The 16,647-nt window shown below is 48.7% G+C and overlaps 7 protein-coding genes across 7 annotated transcripts; 5 read left to right on the forward strand and 2 right to left on the reverse strand.

The window, feature by feature from the left end:
* Window positions 1-43: 43 nt before the first annotated feature.
* Window positions 44-1,966, forward strand: I303_108343 (uncharacterized protein; the record flags this gene model as incomplete). The annotated part of the gene is made up of 8 exons (XM_018410601.1): window positions 44-166; window positions 256-397; window positions 499-639; window positions 797-859; window positions 970-1,155; window positions 1,347-1,432; window positions 1,525-1,648; window positions 1,794-1,966. 8 exons carry the CDS (start codon window positions 44-46, stop codon window positions 1,964-1,966), a joined length of 1,038 nt encoding a protein of 345 aa, XP_018260411.1.
* Window positions 1,967-2,455: 489 nt separating this feature from the next.
* Window positions 2,456-3,136, reverse strand: I303_108344 (40S ribosomal protein eS25; the record flags this gene model as incomplete). The annotated part of the gene is made up of 3 exons (XM_018410600.1): window positions 2,456-2,645; window positions 2,755-2,829; window positions 3,072-3,136. The coding sequence occupies 3 exons, from the start codon at window positions 3,134-3,136 to the stop codon at window positions 2,456-2,458; spliced, it is 330 nt and encodes a 109-aa protein (XP_018260410.1).
* A 667-nt stretch (window positions 3,137-3,803) lies between these two features.
* Window positions 3,804-6,521, forward strand: I303_108345 (uncharacterized protein; the record flags this gene model as incomplete). Its single annotated transcript, XM_065969804.1, has 4 exons — window positions 3,804-4,070; window positions 4,185-4,206; window positions 4,296-4,680; window positions 4,757-6,521. The coding sequence occupies 4 exons, from the start codon at window positions 3,804-3,806 to the stop codon at window positions 6,519-6,521; spliced, it is 2,439 nt and encodes an 812-aa protein (XP_065825876.1).
* A 561-nt stretch (window positions 6,522-7,082) lies between these two features.
* I303_108346 (uncharacterized protein) lies at window positions 7,083-7,334 on the forward strand (the record flags this gene model as incomplete). The annotated part of the gene is made up of 1 exon (XM_018410598.1): window positions 7,083-7,334. One exon carries the CDS (start codon window positions 7,083-7,085, stop codon window positions 7,332-7,334), a length of 252 nt encoding a protein of 83 aa, XP_018260408.1.
* A 2,206-nt stretch (window positions 7,335-9,540) lies between these two features.
* I303_108347 (uncharacterized protein) lies at window positions 9,541-10,567 on the reverse strand (the record flags this gene model as incomplete). Its single annotated transcript, XM_018410597.1, has 4 exons — window positions 9,541-9,688; window positions 9,758-9,814; window positions 9,937-10,208; window positions 10,331-10,567. 4 exons carry the CDS (start codon window positions 10,565-10,567, stop codon window positions 9,541-9,543), a joined length of 714 nt encoding a protein of 237 aa, XP_018260407.1.
* A 378-nt stretch (window positions 10,568-10,945) lies between these two features.
* Window positions 10,946-12,890, forward strand: I303_108348 (uncharacterized protein; the record flags this gene model as incomplete). The annotated part of the gene is made up of 9 exons (XM_018410596.1): window positions 10,946-11,122; window positions 11,185-11,243; window positions 11,302-11,460; window positions 11,518-11,909; window positions 11,973-11,999; window positions 12,079-12,255; window positions 12,326-12,427; window positions 12,479-12,585; window positions 12,642-12,890. 9 exons carry the CDS (start codon window positions 10,946-10,948, stop codon window positions 12,888-12,890), a joined length of 1,449 nt encoding a protein of 482 aa, XP_018260406.1.
* Window positions 12,891-13,771: 881 nt separating this feature from the next.
* Window positions 13,772-16,498, forward strand: I303_108349 (uncharacterized protein; the record flags this gene model as incomplete). Its single annotated transcript, XM_018410595.1, has 4 exons — window positions 13,772-14,245; window positions 14,388-14,592; window positions 14,716-14,833; window positions 14,929-16,498. The coding sequence occupies 4 exons, from the start codon at window positions 13,772-13,774 to the stop codon at window positions 16,496-16,498; spliced, it is 2,367 nt and encodes a 788-aa protein (XP_018260405.1).
* Between the last annotated feature and the right edge of the window lie 149 nt (window positions 16,499-16,647).

Raw genomic sequence — 16,647 nt, forward strand, 5'->3', positions numbered from 1 at the left:
CGATACCGGCGCCGAAAATCCTCCCGGAGAAGGAGACGTCAACATGCAACGAAGCGTGCTATACACCTTACGACCATTACTGCAAGTCCCCTTCAAGACCGCATCATGCTCTACAGTCCGACGAATACATACGACGCGATGGACGCGATCACATGAGAACCCATTGGTACGCCTAGACCGCTCTATAGCATCAGGCTGGACCGAGCAAACGAAACGTGTACCAGCAGCTAATACGGATGTGGCTATATGTTCTAGGGTATACCGAAGCGGGACCCGAATCCAGCACCTACAATACCTCGAAGGGGCGCACCACCCCAGAAATCACGCATAAAAGGCGTCAAGCAGATCGTAGTGGTTGCCAGTGGGAAGGGCGGAGTAGGTAAATCCACCGTAGCGGGTGAGTTGAGTCATTTTGATATCTCGAATTCGCTGCGAATTCGGGTTCGAATATGGTGAGATGAGATGCTGATGCTGACAGAGGGCATATCGCAAGAATAGCAAATCTAGCTATTTCCTTACTTCACAATTCTCCTCTGAAGAGATCACCGACAGTAGGATTGTTAGATCTGGATATCTTCGGTCCTAGTATACCGAAGTTGATGGGGTTGGAGAATGCTGGAGATCCTAATCTGAGTGATGGTGAGTCAAGTAGAGTCGACTCGAGTGCCCTCCTTCCTCCCTGGCCCAACCTGCCTTTTCTTGAGCAACATTACTGGGCGATTTGTACCAACTCAAGGCAGGCTGTTGCAACCTCGATACATTTTATTTGAGCTAACCTTGATCTCTCTTCTGCTAGAAAACAAGCTTGTTCCCCTGCAGAATCACGGTGTCAAAACAATGTCAATAGGCTATCTGCTTCGTAAGTCCTCCCTTCTCTTCTCTGGCCTTTTCACCCACGCTCTCACAAGCGAGCCAGGCGAAATGTATGTATGGGACGAGGTGCTAATTTTTGTTGAGTGGATGTCGTAGCACCGAATCCAGCAAACGATTCACCTGTGGTATGGCGAGGAATGATGGTCATGAAAGCCGTCCAACAACTGCTTTTCGACGTCGACTGGACGAACAATAACGAAGATCTGGACGTGCTGGTCATTGATATGCCGCCTGGTACGGGGGACGTACAATTGAGTTTGGGTCAATTGGTCGATGTTGACGGTATGTCGAGTTTGATCATCTTATCATCTGATTTCACTGTCTTGCATTCAAGAGGCTTTCTCGTCCTGTCCTATCCTTTCCTGTTTTGCCGCTCTGGCAATAGTTATCCCTACCTCGTTAAGGCTAGGCAGCAGAAATTCCGTGTGCGAACTTGGCTGACTTCGATCCTGCTTATTGATATGTACGGACAGGCGCGGTGATCGTCTCGACTCCTCAGGATGTAGCTCTCATAGATGCTCGGAAGGGTGTAGGCATGTTCAACAAAGTATCCATACCTGTAAGTTTTACATGACTTGTATGTGGTGTGATAGCGGGTCGCTGATCTACCATGTATGCCCTTCTTGCGTGGTAATTTTACGCCATATCTAGATGATTGGCTTGTTGCTTAACATGTCTCATTTCACCTGCACAAGCTGTACGACCCCACACGAGTTATTCGGAAGTTCGGCGAACTTTGAGAAAGCCGCTGGGGAATTGGGTCTCGAGGTATTAGGTAAGTGCATTCATTCTGTCATATCTTTGGCATTTTATTCCTCAGCGACCAAGGCTTGCAGCTACGACGATGCTCGAGACTCAGTCAACGCAGTGACAGCTACAACAAAGCTGACAATTGGTGTGCTTTGATGATGGATCGTCAGGCAAATTACCACTTGTGCCTTCAATAAGTGATGGAGGGGATTCAGGTAGACCCATAACGGTGCAGAGTAACTCTGAAGGGGAGGAAGTGAGAGGGATTATGAAGGATGTCAGTGAGAAAGTCTGGAAATGGCTGGGTGGACGAGATACTTCAAGTTTGGGGACAAGGGGTTAGAAACACTCATGCATTTGGTGACAATGACGCAGAACGCAGCCATGATCTGATTTACTTTGATTTAGCATTTTTCGGGGAAGTTTGAGAGCTGAAGCTGAAGACAGAGGAAGCTCATAGAAGGTCGATCGATTTCTCAGGGTGAAAAGACGCTGTCCCGCCTGGAATGCTCCGAATTATCAAAGTCCAGTTCACGTCTGTGCGCTTGTCTGGCATGGTTGATCAGTCGTGAGATGCGACTTCACGCGGGCGTCAATCGCCTTAATACGATCTCCAGCTCATGCTCAAGTGCAATCACGCTTCTCCCTGATGCTGTCCTGTCCCCGCCTGGTCCCACACATTTAACAGAAACACCGCGCCCCTGCTCATGCCCGTCAAGCGTGATGCAATTCGTCTTGTCTCAAAGTCAAAAGTCTTGTCAAAGCAAAAATGTCATCACCGGAAACTACAAACCTAATCCAAAAGTTCCTGATATATAATTTGTATAGGTGTTTACTCCTTGGCGGCGGTAGCTCGGGTGTAGATCAATTGAGCGTGGTGGTGGACGACTCGCTTGATCTGACCTTCTTTTTCGAGGAAGGCAATGGCTCGTCGGGCGAGGGAACCGTTGATCTTCATTCGGTCGATAAGGACGGATTGGGAGATGAGCTTGTATGTGGGGACTTCCTTCAGGATTCGGTCGCTGCGAGAAAGAAGAAGATTAGTTTAGTCTTGTTGCGTGAAATAGGGGTCATCGCGGCAGATGTAACGCAGTGTCTGGTCATCATGATGAGAATTCAGATTCAACTTACTAGACGGCTTTGTCCAAGACGACGGCGTTGTTGGCCTTGTCCTTCACCTTACCCTTGGACCACTTCTTCTTCTTACTGCAAAGTAGAAACATTCCGATCAGCATACGATCTCAGGCAGAGGTATGATATCCACTCCTTTCCCACTTCTATCGATGTCAGCAAATCCCGCCAACAGTGTTGATGATAAACTGATACAGTGGATTGGACCCAGGGATAAGACGCCGGATTCCGTTTTTCTCTTCCATGCCCTCTGATGTTTCATTCACCCTTCCATCCGATATCCAGGATCCTCCCATGTACAAAGACAGTCCACTTACCCGGCTTTGGAACCGGCCATGGCGGCAGCGGCCTTTTGGGCCTTTGACTTGACTTGAGGAGGCATCTGTTTCGGTTCAGTGGTGACATATCGAATTGGTGAGGAATAAGAGAGTCGATCGGTATTTGGTGGATGGTGAATCGTATTCGATAATCGTGAGAGTAAGGGAAAAGCGGACGGGACAGCGAGAGGAAATAGGCGCTATATCAGCTTTGTCGACCTTGGAATGCACTGGTCGATATCACTTACGATGTCTTTTGCTGGCTAAGAAGAAGAAAAGACCAAATTACATGTATCGATCAAGACTTAAATTGCAGTTGCACAATCGCACAACCATGCAGAGTGGTGTAAGCGGCAACCTGCGTAGTGTACCGTATGATGCGTACAGTGCGGACAGAGGTAAAGAGGGTGAGGTGAGGTTTTTTGACCGGAGTTTCGCGGTATTTGGGAGAAAAGGAATCAACCAAAGACGAGTGGCAGTTGGCACACCTTTGACACATGGCATCGGTGCAGGCTTAAACCCTGAATCCAAATGATGAATGGAGATGTCCGTCCGGTGGAGGTCGATTGGTGGGATTGCATTGACTTATCGATGATGATGCACGGCACAGTCGGTGGCAACGAAGGAGCGTTCTCATGGCTGCAATATTCTGAGGACAGAAGCCAGAAGAGACTGTTCCTCCTATCCTACCTTGTTCGTTCATCAACGCGTATTGAAGAGACGTAGGGAAGGATGCTCAAACGACCTCGATCTGTGTCTCCTTCTTCGGAGTGCGGGGGGAACTTCGACAATGCCGGGTCTTTAAGTTCGAAACGCCCGAATACCTGGCGATCAAATGAGCATGGCGCGCAGGTCACTCAAAACGCCAAGAGGAGTGTAGCAGATCTCTTCCCTTTCCAGGAGATATTCTTGAGGATACTGTCTTTCTTGTCGCCCAACGAATTAGCTAGTATTCAGTCGGTTGATAAGTATTGGGCTAAAATGAGCTTAGATCCACAAGTGAGTGTTTCTCATTGTTGCCCTCTTCCAGTCAACAAGGCATCAAGCCGATGATTCTTGTCTTCCCTCTTCGTAACAGAGCTGAACATCCCATGACTTGCAATCCTCATGTAGCTCTGGAAAAGACTGTATCTTGGTAAGTCTGCCAAAAACTACTGCGTACTGGCCTTAAAAGGTCATCCGGTACGTATGGATCAGCGAGTTCTGACAGATGAAAATACATAGCTCGATATCCGCACCCGCATCATTCAAGACTGATATATACAGATCCTCAGAGTTTGGAATCATCTGTGAATGACGCAAACGCCTTATCTTCGCCTAGAACGCCAAAATCGTTAAGACCTATCGCAAGATTACCATCCCGCGCATTTCCCCCTCCGTCACCGAGACGCTCGCCTGCCCTAGCAGAAGGTCAGCTTACCCCAAGATCTACTCCTAGTAGTCGGAAAGAAGGAACAGGCTACGCCACTCCGTTCTCCCAGAGATCGACTGAGCCTGATGTAGGGAAGCAGAAGGGAAGAGAGGTGGACGAGGTCAATTCTGAGGTTGGGCATGGTATCAGGAATGATGGTGTTGATTGGAAGTTGATGCTGCGGCTAGGTACGAATTGGCAGGTATCTCGTACTTCTCCTGAATGATCGCTTAGGTAAAGAATCCATCATCTAACGTCATTCATGAACAAACAGGTCAAACGGTAACGTGCTATCGCAATCGAGTATACCACTACCTCCCTCTCCCTCACCTTCAATATCGAGCGACACACAGTCATCCGCTATACCTCCTCTGACCTTGAGCCCTTCTTCGGCCTCGGAAAGTCACCAGACGCATCACCGAGATGCCGGAATATCAGAGCAGTACATCGCTCTCTCCCCTTCGTACATTTTCATCGCGTCTCCCTTCTCACCTTTGGTCCAAGTACATTCGTCCTCGTCCACCAGCAATACTCCGATAGGCATCATACCTCCTCCTCCGGGCTGGTCGAATCCGAAGAGACCAGACAATATCACTTGCGTCGTCTCCGATCAATCCGTCCTTCCGCCAGATGACACTGGAGATAGCGATAGCGATAGGTTGCCGACGAGAATAGCAGTATTCTATCAATCGGGCGGATTCGTCACTTTGATCATATCGCCCAATGCTCGAGGTGTAGGAATCACTTGGAAGCGGGAATTTGTGAATAATCCGGGTATACGGCCGCCTTCACTCAGAAGCAGGACGTACGGGGTAAATCCTGGTGATCCGGTGGTCTTGGCAAGTCTACATTACCCAGTATTGGTCAGCTGTACAAAGGAATTCAACCTTTCGATGTACTCTCTCACCTCTCCTTCTCAGGTACAATCAGAGAGTGGCCAGATACGTAGACCTCGACACTTGCAAACATTGAAAAGCCAAGTATCTTTTCATCCTGCAATCCTCACTCTCTTCCCAACTCACTCTCCTTCGTCCTCGCCCTCGCCCTTTTCTGCGGGGAGCTCGGCGCAAGACGAAAAGAACGAAACAGATCAGTTCAAGGTCTCTCTGACTTACTGTACACCCCTATATCCTGCCTCATGGACAATCGCAGTTCAAGAATTCTCTGTCGACCTATTTTCGAACAATGATGTGGTGCGAAGAGGAGAATCTTTTCATGTGGGTAGGAACGACGAGGACGACGAGATCATCTGGCCGAGAAAGATAAAACCGTTAGTAGGGGTCAAGCGGAAAGCCGTCGGGATAGGATCAGATGGGAGATGGTGTATCTTAGTAGGCGATAGAGACGATAAGATCCAAGTTTTTTCTCTGCCTCATTCGCACGACGATCAACAGCAAGCCGCCAAAATTCGACCTCGATCTCACGTCCGAAATCAGAATGAGCAGAAAAGTGCAATCGATGTCGCAGATCAACCCATCATTCACTCTCAGACGCTTTCTTCGAAATATCACTCGGACATCACTTCTCTGGCTCTTCATTCGGGGCGATGTGTCTCAAGTAATAAAGAAGGGAAATTATTGATTTGGGAATTGGACGACGAAGAAGAAGTTGATCCGGCTACGACTTCGACTTCAATTGCGGCTAGTGGGAAGATGGGCAAGATGATTGGGTATGTAGAAGTGAAGCAAGGTGGAAGAAGATCAATATGGAGAGGTGCTACTGGACCCCAAGTCTTGGAGCGGGAGGAATCTTTAGACATAGAAGGTGCAGAAGGACCAAGCCCGAGCTCAAGGACGATGTGGCCGCACCCGCAATCGATCTCTTCCGCTGCACGATCATTGTTCTTACCACGTCCTGCGATAGACATGTCGAGCGTGACAGAGCAGAGAGATAGGGAAAGGAAACCACCGATTAGGTATTTGACCTTTGACGAAGAGAAGATTGTTGGTGTGGTCAGTGCGAATACGGGTGTAGGGGAGGGCAACGGGAGGGGGCATGGAATACAGGAGGAAGTGATGAAGATCTGGAATTTCAGCTGATTGTCCATATCCCCACACGATATTGCATGCTCTCGGATGATGTTCATTGACGACGCATATCTTACATCATAGATCATATCATACAGTCTATACACATCGACGGAATCCTTCAATACCTCCTTACAAGTCAAGTCAGGCGAACATGAAATGCATTGCGCGGATTGCACTGGACATTGAAATCCTTTGTGGTTGTACAAGTCGCCGACTTCGAACATGTATCACGGGCGATCAATTCATGCGAGGGAGTCTCCGATCCTTTCAACGTTAAGGGCGACAAAGGTCGAGCACTCGAAGGGAAGTCATGGAATCGCTGATAACTTGAATGAGACCTCCTCATCAGGCATATATAAAGGGTTTTGCCAGCTTCTCTTTTCTTGCAAATCTTGACAACACTCAACAATTTGCCGCCGTTGAATTAAGTCTCAATTTTTCAATCAGAGAGAACACACTGTGCGTTATCGTGCTGACTGACATATAACGAGCCTCCACTGATATTGCATCTCATAACACTGATATAGTATTATCTAACTCAGAACGAAATAAACGCTTTAACAGTTTACGATGCCATTCATCGAGGACGAGCGCACCGATACTTCTACCAATGGTACAGGTAGCAACGTCAGCCACGCGGAACCTACTTTCACTTCTTCATCTACCCAGACCACTTCCGAAGCAGCATCCGCCCCAGATTCTCGGGGCACTGCCATCGGAGAGACTGCGACTGGACGTGATCCACATGAAATTTCCTCTCGCCTTACACCTTCAGACATGGCAGTAAGGTATTACAGAGGAGGTAATATGGGTCTTCAGTAAGGCATCATGCCAGCTGAGATCAAGACGACGCCAGTCTGGTCAAGCTAGCTACTTGAAACACTGTCGCGGCCATAAGAATGGGAGAATGTCAGAGTGTCGGAGTGTCAAGCCGAGGAAGGAATAGCGGGCTGGATTCAGCGTCCTTTAGAGCGTTTTGTACAGGCGTGGTATTTCCCTCTGTACTGTATGAAAGCCCCAATCTTTCATGATCCATGTCACGTTGTTTTATCCTCTTTACAAACCAGCCTCAAGTGTTTCCAGCACCTCCGGGCGTCTGCAATCGCCTCAGCAACTCGTACCGCTTGGTACGCCATAACATTGCCGTTCCGAGCTACTGAAAAAGGATGACACCATGTCGTTATAGTCAGCCCTGCACAAAGGACCGCGGAAAGGACTGTCTCGAGGATACGTCATCGTCATCGTCATCGCCATCGAATGACTGCCACACAAACACAACGACCAAACTCAATCGTGCCGAACTCCTTTGGGTGTCACATCCATCACTTTGTTCCTGTAAGATATTCGATGATCTGCCTCATAGCCTCGTGCTATGCGCTATGTTGCAAATTGCTCGTCGTCAAGAACGATTGAAGAGGGAGATAGAGCGGTCCGGCCGGACCATCTAGCTAATCTCTCGCTTTGATATCCCTCTTTGATGGTGAATCGGTCATCTGCGGTACATACAGTAACGCCTTTCCTCCTATTTGACTTTGGCTAAAACATGACAAGGGCCGATCAATCTGACCTGATTGTCCGCAGCTCCAACACTTCTCATGTTCCGCATTCCGCACTCCCCTACCCCGTACACAGTAATACAGTGATACAAGCCCGTGCAAGTGAGACAGATGGAAAGATGGAAAGATGGAAAGATGGAAAGATGGAAAGATGAAAAGATGGAAAGATGGAAAGATGGAAAGATGGAAAGATGGAAAGATGGAAAGATGGAAAGATGGAAAGATGGAAAAAGATTGTCTGCTACGGGTGCGGTTTGAACGCACGAAGCCCTGAGGGCATTGGCGATGATCGTGCCCTCCTCGTTTTACCTTGGAAAAGCTCTCCTAAAGCCAACCACTTTGACCACTTGTGTACCGTAACGCCTTGTTTGTACCGAGACACCGTTTGTTCTGTTTTAAGTTATGTGCTAAAGTGGCGAGACTGACAGAAGTCCTTTCTTTTGCTCTTGCGGTTGCTTTGTTGCTCTTCGAAAATCGATGCAATGATGTTTACTCGAACATCATGATAGACTGTACGACACAGTACTGTACGCACGGACGCCGTTTTCGCCACTCCGCATGACACTCTTCAATGTTGCCCACTGACACCCAAATACAGATGGCAACCTTCATCAATGAATGGAATGTCGCGGCGCTGAGTAGCTCTTGTCTCTCTGCCCGCGTAGCTCTATGTCTCTGCTCATTTAATTCTTCCCTAAATGTAACATTTCCTCGGACGTATGATGATTAAAATTGACAACGAACCACCCGAAAGTCGCACCCTCGCAACTCACATCATCGTCGATATTTCGGATTCCCAACATATCTCTGCGTACATCATCACAACCACCTCAAGATGCGCGGGACTTTCACCTGCCCCTTACTTGAGCGGACTGTCTCGAGGCATATACGATATGTCAGTACCTTGGTGCTCTGCCCGTGCGACTGGAGAAGGTCGAGAACCCCATTGACTTGACTCATCATCGTGACATGGTCTTACCACGCAAGCTTTCACGCTTCGCCCATAAGGGATGACAGAAGGATTTACAGCAAATGTTGGGAGGTCAATCAATAGTAGAGAAAGGCGAACATAGGGAGAAGTAATCATCTTTCCTCCCTTTCATACTTGCCTCGGTTGCCGCTTCAGTTGTACACCAAACACCGTAACAGTGCATGTCCGGCTAGCATTCGGAAGTGGACGAGTCGAGCTCATCGGTAAATCAAGCCGCAATCTGTCTTGTCTCGGATTTCGAGACTCAGTACGAGCCATGAATGAGCCATGACTGTTTCAAAAGGCGCTTACACTGGTTGTCAATGATGTTGGAAATGTCGAAGTTACCAATATCGGGTGTTGGGAGCTCTTCAAAATCTCGAGAAAGGGCAGAGAGAAAATCAAAGGCGGGCCCAAATAGATACATATACACCCAAGAAACCGGCTCTATATAGCCTCGAGAGCTGCGTCCACAATCACAGATGAAACCGAGAACTATCACCTAATATTTGATAGCAGCGGGACTTTCAAGCTTCTTGACCTCCTCAATTATCTCCTCTAAGCTAGATTTGAGGTCTGCGAGATCTTCGGCTGATGCGCCCTTAGGGGTGGAGCCATCTTTCGGTGCGGCTCGCTTAACTGGCGTCGTGCTGAACGTTGCGAACATCATCAGTCTCACTATGATCAGAAATGAATATAGCTTGTTAGCGAGATCTCACCTGATAAGAACACATGAAGTAGCTCGTTTCGTTCCTGCGGCTTGACCGAGTTCCTCCCTATCATATCAGTAGTCAGCTTACAGCTCAACTTGACAGCTGAACAAGGCAAGATACGGAGGCGATGATTCGATCCGAGCGATGATCGTGGAACGCGACAAACGTGAAGAGACACCACTCACTTGCTCAATACCCAGACGTACTCCACACCATTGGCTTCCTCAGCGATCAAAGGCAAATGCGAAATGACGTCCACCGGGGTGATATTCGACGCGAGTAGCAAGAGGCCCTTCTCCCCCTTCCTTATAGCTTTCACGACTTCCTTGACACCCCGCTTCAGCTGTCGAGCCTTCGATGCCTTCTTGGTGGTCTTGAACAGTTTCTTAGTGAGTTTCTTGTTTGCTAGTGGGGATGCTATCGGGGAGATGGCGTCGAGAGGTACTGAGAACTCTCCCTATTAAATCATGCACGCTTGTCAGTATTCGATCGCACTCTAGCGATGATGAGGGAAGCGTCGCGTTTGAGCCAGGCGGAGCTGAAAGTGAAAGAGGACATAGGAGACACCACTGTACATACCTTCTTATCATCCTCATCGTCTGCAGCTTCCCCAGCAGCTGAGCTCTTCCTCTTCTCTTTCTTCTCTTTCTTTTGCTTCTTCAAAGCCTTCTCTCCGTCAACCTCCATCGCAACTGCTTCCGCGCTGGCTGTACCTTCGGCAGGAGGAATGGCCTCCGGTTGAACGGGGAGATCAGCAGCTTCGGACTTTCGCTTCTTGTCTTTCTTCTCCTTTTTCGGTGTGGATTCGGGTGCCATGGTGATGTATTATTCGCTTGTTATGAGAGAGATGGTAGCCTTATGCGTATGTGCTGAGACGCTTTCTAGCTAGTGCTAAGCTGTTATATGCCCTTCCTTAACGGTCTGCTGAACTTCGGTGAAAAAGTGGAACTGGAAGAAATTCAAGATTTTGGAGAAAGGGCGGAATCAATCTGAGTCACCACGTGTCTGTTGAAGCCAAATACGTAATCAATTCTTATCGGCTAATCGAACCTCCACAACGTCACCACACAGAAGCTGGCCACTATAACATAAATTGGACCTTATATCAACATTCCTGCAATTCCTGTACTACTTATTCCTCCTAACTCTTCACTTGACAGCGACGAGAAGCGCACAGAAAGAAGGAGAATCAAAATGGTGGACATCAACATTCAGACCACAATTTCGCCTTATACCCAGCAGCCGGTCTGTACGCGACCACTCCTATCCGAAACAGAATTAGACAATGTTATTGCCGAGAGTGTCAAAGCTCATAAGAGCTGGAAGAAGGTGCCGCTTGAAGAGCGTATTGAGATTGCAAACAAGTGGCTGGTGAGCCATGTCTACACTTCGGCTTATTGGTTATGTAGCTGACCTGATCCGCTTGTCGGCAGACGGAATTCGAAAACATTGGGGATGTTGCTGCTGAAGACCTTTCGGTGCAAATGGGCAGGTAAGTTCACCCAAGCCAGTACTTTCATCAGCTGGAGCTGATCGCAGGTGGCGGAAAGACCCATCTCTCAGTGTAAGGGCGAGATCAATGGAACCCTTTGGAGAGCTAGACATATGGTAGAGATCGCCACAGAAGCATTGGCACCTATTCCTGTTACTAAGCCTGAAGTTGAGGGATTGGAGAAATGGATACTCAAGCAGCCTCTTGGAGTCATAGCGTAAGTCGGTCAGCTGAGCAGTGCGTCAAGAAATGCATAGCTGACTCATGACCACAGAGTACTGTCTCCATGGAACTACCCTCACATGTGTTTGGTCAATGCAGTTGTAGCAGCAATCTTATCAGGAAATGCTGTAATCATAAAACCCGCTCCCCAAACACCTTCACCAGCTGAAAGATGGGTCTCTACATGGCAATCAGCTGGATTACCCACCAATGTCCTTCAAGTCGTTCATCTGACCCAAGACAGGACTTTATCGCAACTATGTCAAGATCAAAGAATCGACTTCATCTCATTCACCGGAAGTGTGCCCGGCGGAAGAGCCGTTCAACAAGCTGCAAGTCAAGGAAAGGGCTTCAAGGGGATCTGTCTCGAGCTTGGAGGCAATGATCCAGCTTATGTTCGAGAAGATGTAGACATCAAGTGGACTGCTGAGCAGGTCGTGGATGGTGAGCCTGTCTGCTTTGACCCCTCCAAATCTGCGGATAAGCTGACGATCTTTGTGCTTCAAGGTGTCATGTTCAACTCCGGTCAATCTTGTGAGTCATAACCGCGACTTGACGTATCTCAAACCTGGAATACTTTCCCTTGCCAATGCTAAGACTGCATGCGCCGTAGGCTGCGCCATTGAAAGGATCTACGTTCACTCCTCTATATACGACGAATTTGTCAAAGCTTTCGTCGAGGTAGCCAAGACGTATAAGCTAGGAGACCCATCTGATCCCAAGGTCAACATCGGTCCCGTCGTCAGCGTGGCTAGTGCAGCTAGAATTAGGAAGCAGGTGAAAGATGCTGGTGAGTCTCGGTATAAATTCAGTTATTTTTTCAAGGGACGTAGAGCTCAACATATCCTTCCTGTACATAGTCGAGGCTGGGGCTACGATCGTTCTCGATGAATCACATTTCCCTGAAGCAAAGGAGGGCACATCTCTAGTGGGACCTACAGTACTCACTAACGTCAATCACAGTAAGCGTTGTTCAAGCCAGATATCAGTAAAAGTGTTAATCCGCCATGCAGCGATGGAACTCATGAACGAGGAAACGTTCGGACCGGTCGTGGGAATAATGAAAGTGGAGAATGATGAAGAGGCGTTGCAGCTGATGAACGATTCGATCTATGGCTTGGTGCGTTCACCTTTTCTCCTGCTGCGCCGAAAGTGCTAAGCCAACCGTTGGGATAGACCGCTTCGATCTGGACAAATCCCACGGACCAACAATCTCTAGCCGCCGCTCATCACCTCAGCGGAGAGCTAGAATGCGGTACAGTATATATGAACAAGTGCGACGCGCTCGACCCGTCTTTACCGTGGCATGGCTGGAAGAACTCCGGTCAAGGTGTCTCCCTGTCACATCTGGTATACGATGCTGTGACTCACAAGAAGAGTATCATGAAGAAATTCGAAGTTGCAGGAGTATACGAGAAGAAGTGATCAGATTGGATTGTTACCGATTGTGTATGAATAGACTTGCATGTTTCTACTGCTCACCTGCGGAACGTGGTGATCTGGCTGGCGATATATGGTGAGCATTTATTGGCACTCTACCTTCCCCTGTTACGGCTTCTTTGGACAGCTGTCAAGTAAGAAACGATCTATCCTATCCGTGATGGGCATCACGAGACGGCCCGCGGTCATCGCAATTTACAAAGGCTCATTGCGATCACGACGCGGTGCGTCATGACAGCATGTCCCTTTTGACCATGTCCCAAGACAAAAGGATGTGGCAGAAGAAAGGAGGAGATCGGTGAAGCGCCCAGACTTCGAGGTGGTGTTTCGTGGTCTCACTGACGATAGTGATACGAGATCTCGCTGCTGAATGTTTACCGAAGCCTGCGGTCATCCTGACTTCTGGCCGCCCGCGTTGCATCTCAAATCGCCTTGACGACTTCAAACCTCAGCTGCGGGGGGTGTTCCCGATTGCCTGATCGTACTTGATGAACTTAGTATAAACTACCCAGTCATGCAGTCAGACGGTACCTCCTTTATCAGCAGATTCGCAATTGTTTCTTCCTTTCATGCTCACGCTCCCATTACAGTCATGTCCCGGAATGCTAAGCGAGCTTTCCAGATTGTCGTGAGATAACGTTCTTCTGTCACAGCTACTAAGATACTCGCCAAGTATCGACGAGGTGGGTGAACCGGACCCGACCAGCAAGGGGCTCGATCATCCGATAGCTATCAGGCTCCCAACAACGCCCATGCACCGAGAACAGACCTTCATCAAGCTACCTACGCCGTTTCTCTACAGTCGACCAAGGATCTATTTAATACGAATGGGAAATCCGGTCAATAAACAGAGATAGCTTATCGCGATGCCTCCCGTGACCCTTTCGTCTTTACCTCGTCTCAACACACAGCCAGTCCCGCCCACACCGTTGACAGCCCAGAACACCTCAGCTCCAGCAAGTCGCACCATATTGCAAGATCTTCCTAGTGTATTCTCTCCAGTCGAAGCCGCTCAACCCAGTTCGCAAGAATCGGATCCCTTCACTTACGATGCCAAATCCGGCTCAGATGATTCAGCTACTCCAAATATGGCATATCCGCGTATCGTCGCAAGTAATGGGAATTCATTGGAATCACCTTCAGCCACTCCACGCTCAGTCCTGCTTTCACCGCTGAAGACTTCGCCTACGAATCGACCCCTCTCGCCTGATCTGCCCACCAGAGACGCCCTGTACCTGTTCAGCAACTTTAGCAGTTATATGAGATCGCCTAATCAGGGCCCGGAGGGGCTGAAGGCGGATGATTTTAAGGATTCAATTAGGCTCTTGGAACATGCTAGGGTGAGTCGTCATCTATTTATTGTGCATCAGTCCCCTCAGACATCGTCGGGCACCGGGAAGGGGTCAACGATGTTAACGAAGCAGACTGACCTAATCATATTTTGGACCACGCTGATCGTGCTTTGCATTCTTTTCGAGATAGTGGCTCACCTCTCAACCTCATGCGAACGTCCACATCTTGCATCTCAAATACAGATTCCAAGGCGAGAACGCTACGTTCCGATCGCCTTATTCTACTGGGGACTATCAGCTTCCTATCAATTACAAGGACTCAATCGGGAGGATCAGGAATCCTGTTCCACAGCCTTTCTCGGTACTGCATGATCCCGTTGTCAAAATCGATTATAGTGAGTGCAATCGCGTCTAGCACACTTCCCTCGCATGTGTGGAATCGATTTCATTCCTACTTCAGCGGGCACTGCAGATGCAGCAGACACCGTCACTGATTTTGTGGAGCTAATCTATTTTAGTGGAGAATGGAGTCTTCGACCCATTGCCCGCTCAAGCGGTTTTCAGCCATATAGCCAAGATGTGTCAACCTCCTCCAAGGGTCATCGTGATCTCTTACGTGTATTCGAAGGTGATAGAGTGAGTGAATCGCTTGCCCCTCGAGAGGTCGTCCGACAAACGTCGGTCTCTACGATCGGAGGATCAAGCTGATACCCAAATCCCCCCCTTCGCAGAAATCACCTATCCTCACTCGCAACATGGGCACTCACTTCCTCACCTCCCTCATACATTTTTTCGCCCCTCGAAACGCGTCTTAGAGAACCACAACCCCTGCATGTGGCTCTGGGCAACTCGATACCTATGTCAATGTACGCTTGGCCTAACGAGCTCTATTCTCCTGGTCAAGGTCAACCTCAGGCCTCGAGTAGTCCTTCAAGACCATCTTCAAGCTATAAGACTCTCTCGAACGCAGCTTTGAGCCCTTTATCGCCAATCACCTCCATCGTCAACAATGACATCATGTCCCCATCCAGCAATGTTAGGAATACCGGGGTCATCTCTTGTCCGCCCTCGGCTCTCTCGGCTCGTAGGCGGAAAAGAATGCCTGGGGGCAGACAGAAGAATACCATCGAAACGAATGACCAAGAGGACGAGGAGGACGACGAGATGAAATCGCCGATACTGCTCACGAGGCGGATAAGCGGTACCGAATCTACCGACGATATGATCGACCGATATTACGCCAGGCGCACTTCGCATACCCAATCTCAAATGCAAGCGCAGACCAGGCCTCGGAGTACAAGTACGAATGCGCACGCGGACGCGAACTTGAGTACTCCTAGAGGACGATCGTACCCTGATGATCCGATAGCAAGTCTGACAGTCATAGCATCTCCTTCTCCGCCCAAATCTTCATCTCTGCAACGAGCAAGATCTCATGAGAGTATACGAGATGCTCGACATCATCTACCTGGTAATTCGATGTCAACGCCAATGACAAAGCCTATCGACCGGATCCCACTATGGCACCTCGCACCTGGAATTGGGATTCTACATGGGAGTACCTCAGCCTCGATAGGGATCAAGCTCAGTGATTTTAGCGCTATCAATTTTGCGAACGAAAGTAGTGATGATCGAACGCAAGGGACGGGCATTGGGATCTCCAAGAATCATGCGCAAAAGGGAATCAAAAAACACCAAATAGCGGAAATGGGGATTTCGACCACTCCGCTGTTAGTCGAAGAAGCAGGTCCAGGCTTTTTGGAGAATCCATTGAATATCTCAAGACCATCAAGCACGAATCCCGTCGGGATACCCCCTACTACCTCTACCGTTATTGATCAGAATCAAACGACCGTCAATGTTCACGACAACCCCACGAGCACGTCCCAACTGAATAGAAATAGCTTGGAGAACGTTCCACTGGATATGGACAGGCTGACACCGCCTAATCCGCACATCGCAAATCTGACGATGGCGACCAATGGTCAAAATGCCAAAGTCAGTGTCAATGGGAATATCGCTGCGCATGGAAGTCAAAGCTGGCCGGCGCCCATTAGTAGAGTACCCGGATGGAGGAAAGGGCGGAAAGATATGATGGAAGATACTCTAGAAGAGATGGGAATAGGGATGGGAATGGGGACGTACACAGGGGAAATACCGAATCAACGTAGAGATGTTTTGGAAGAAGGCGATAATGGAACGTTGGACTCAATCAGACTGAATTACTCCGCGGTCGGGTTGAACGAGATGGTACAGAAGCAGAAGAATGAGGAAGACCTCTTGGCTTTCCTGATTAGATAAAGAACGTTTGCGCTATTGGGATTTTCCGATGCATGATCCAACATTGTCTGTCAAGATCTGAGGTTGATCGTTTGTCTTCCGTACAAATACAGTATCGTACAGATGTGTTTCCCATAATCCGCCAACAGTCCGATGAGCCTATGATACAG

Source organism: Kwoniella dejecticola, chromosome 11 (genome assembly GCF_000512565.2).
Source record: "Kwoniella dejecticola CBS 10117 chromosome 11, complete sequence".
Taxonomy (NCBI): Eukaryota; Fungi; Basidiomycota; class Tremellomycetes; order Tremellales; family Cryptococcaceae; genus Kwoniella; species Kwoniella dejecticola.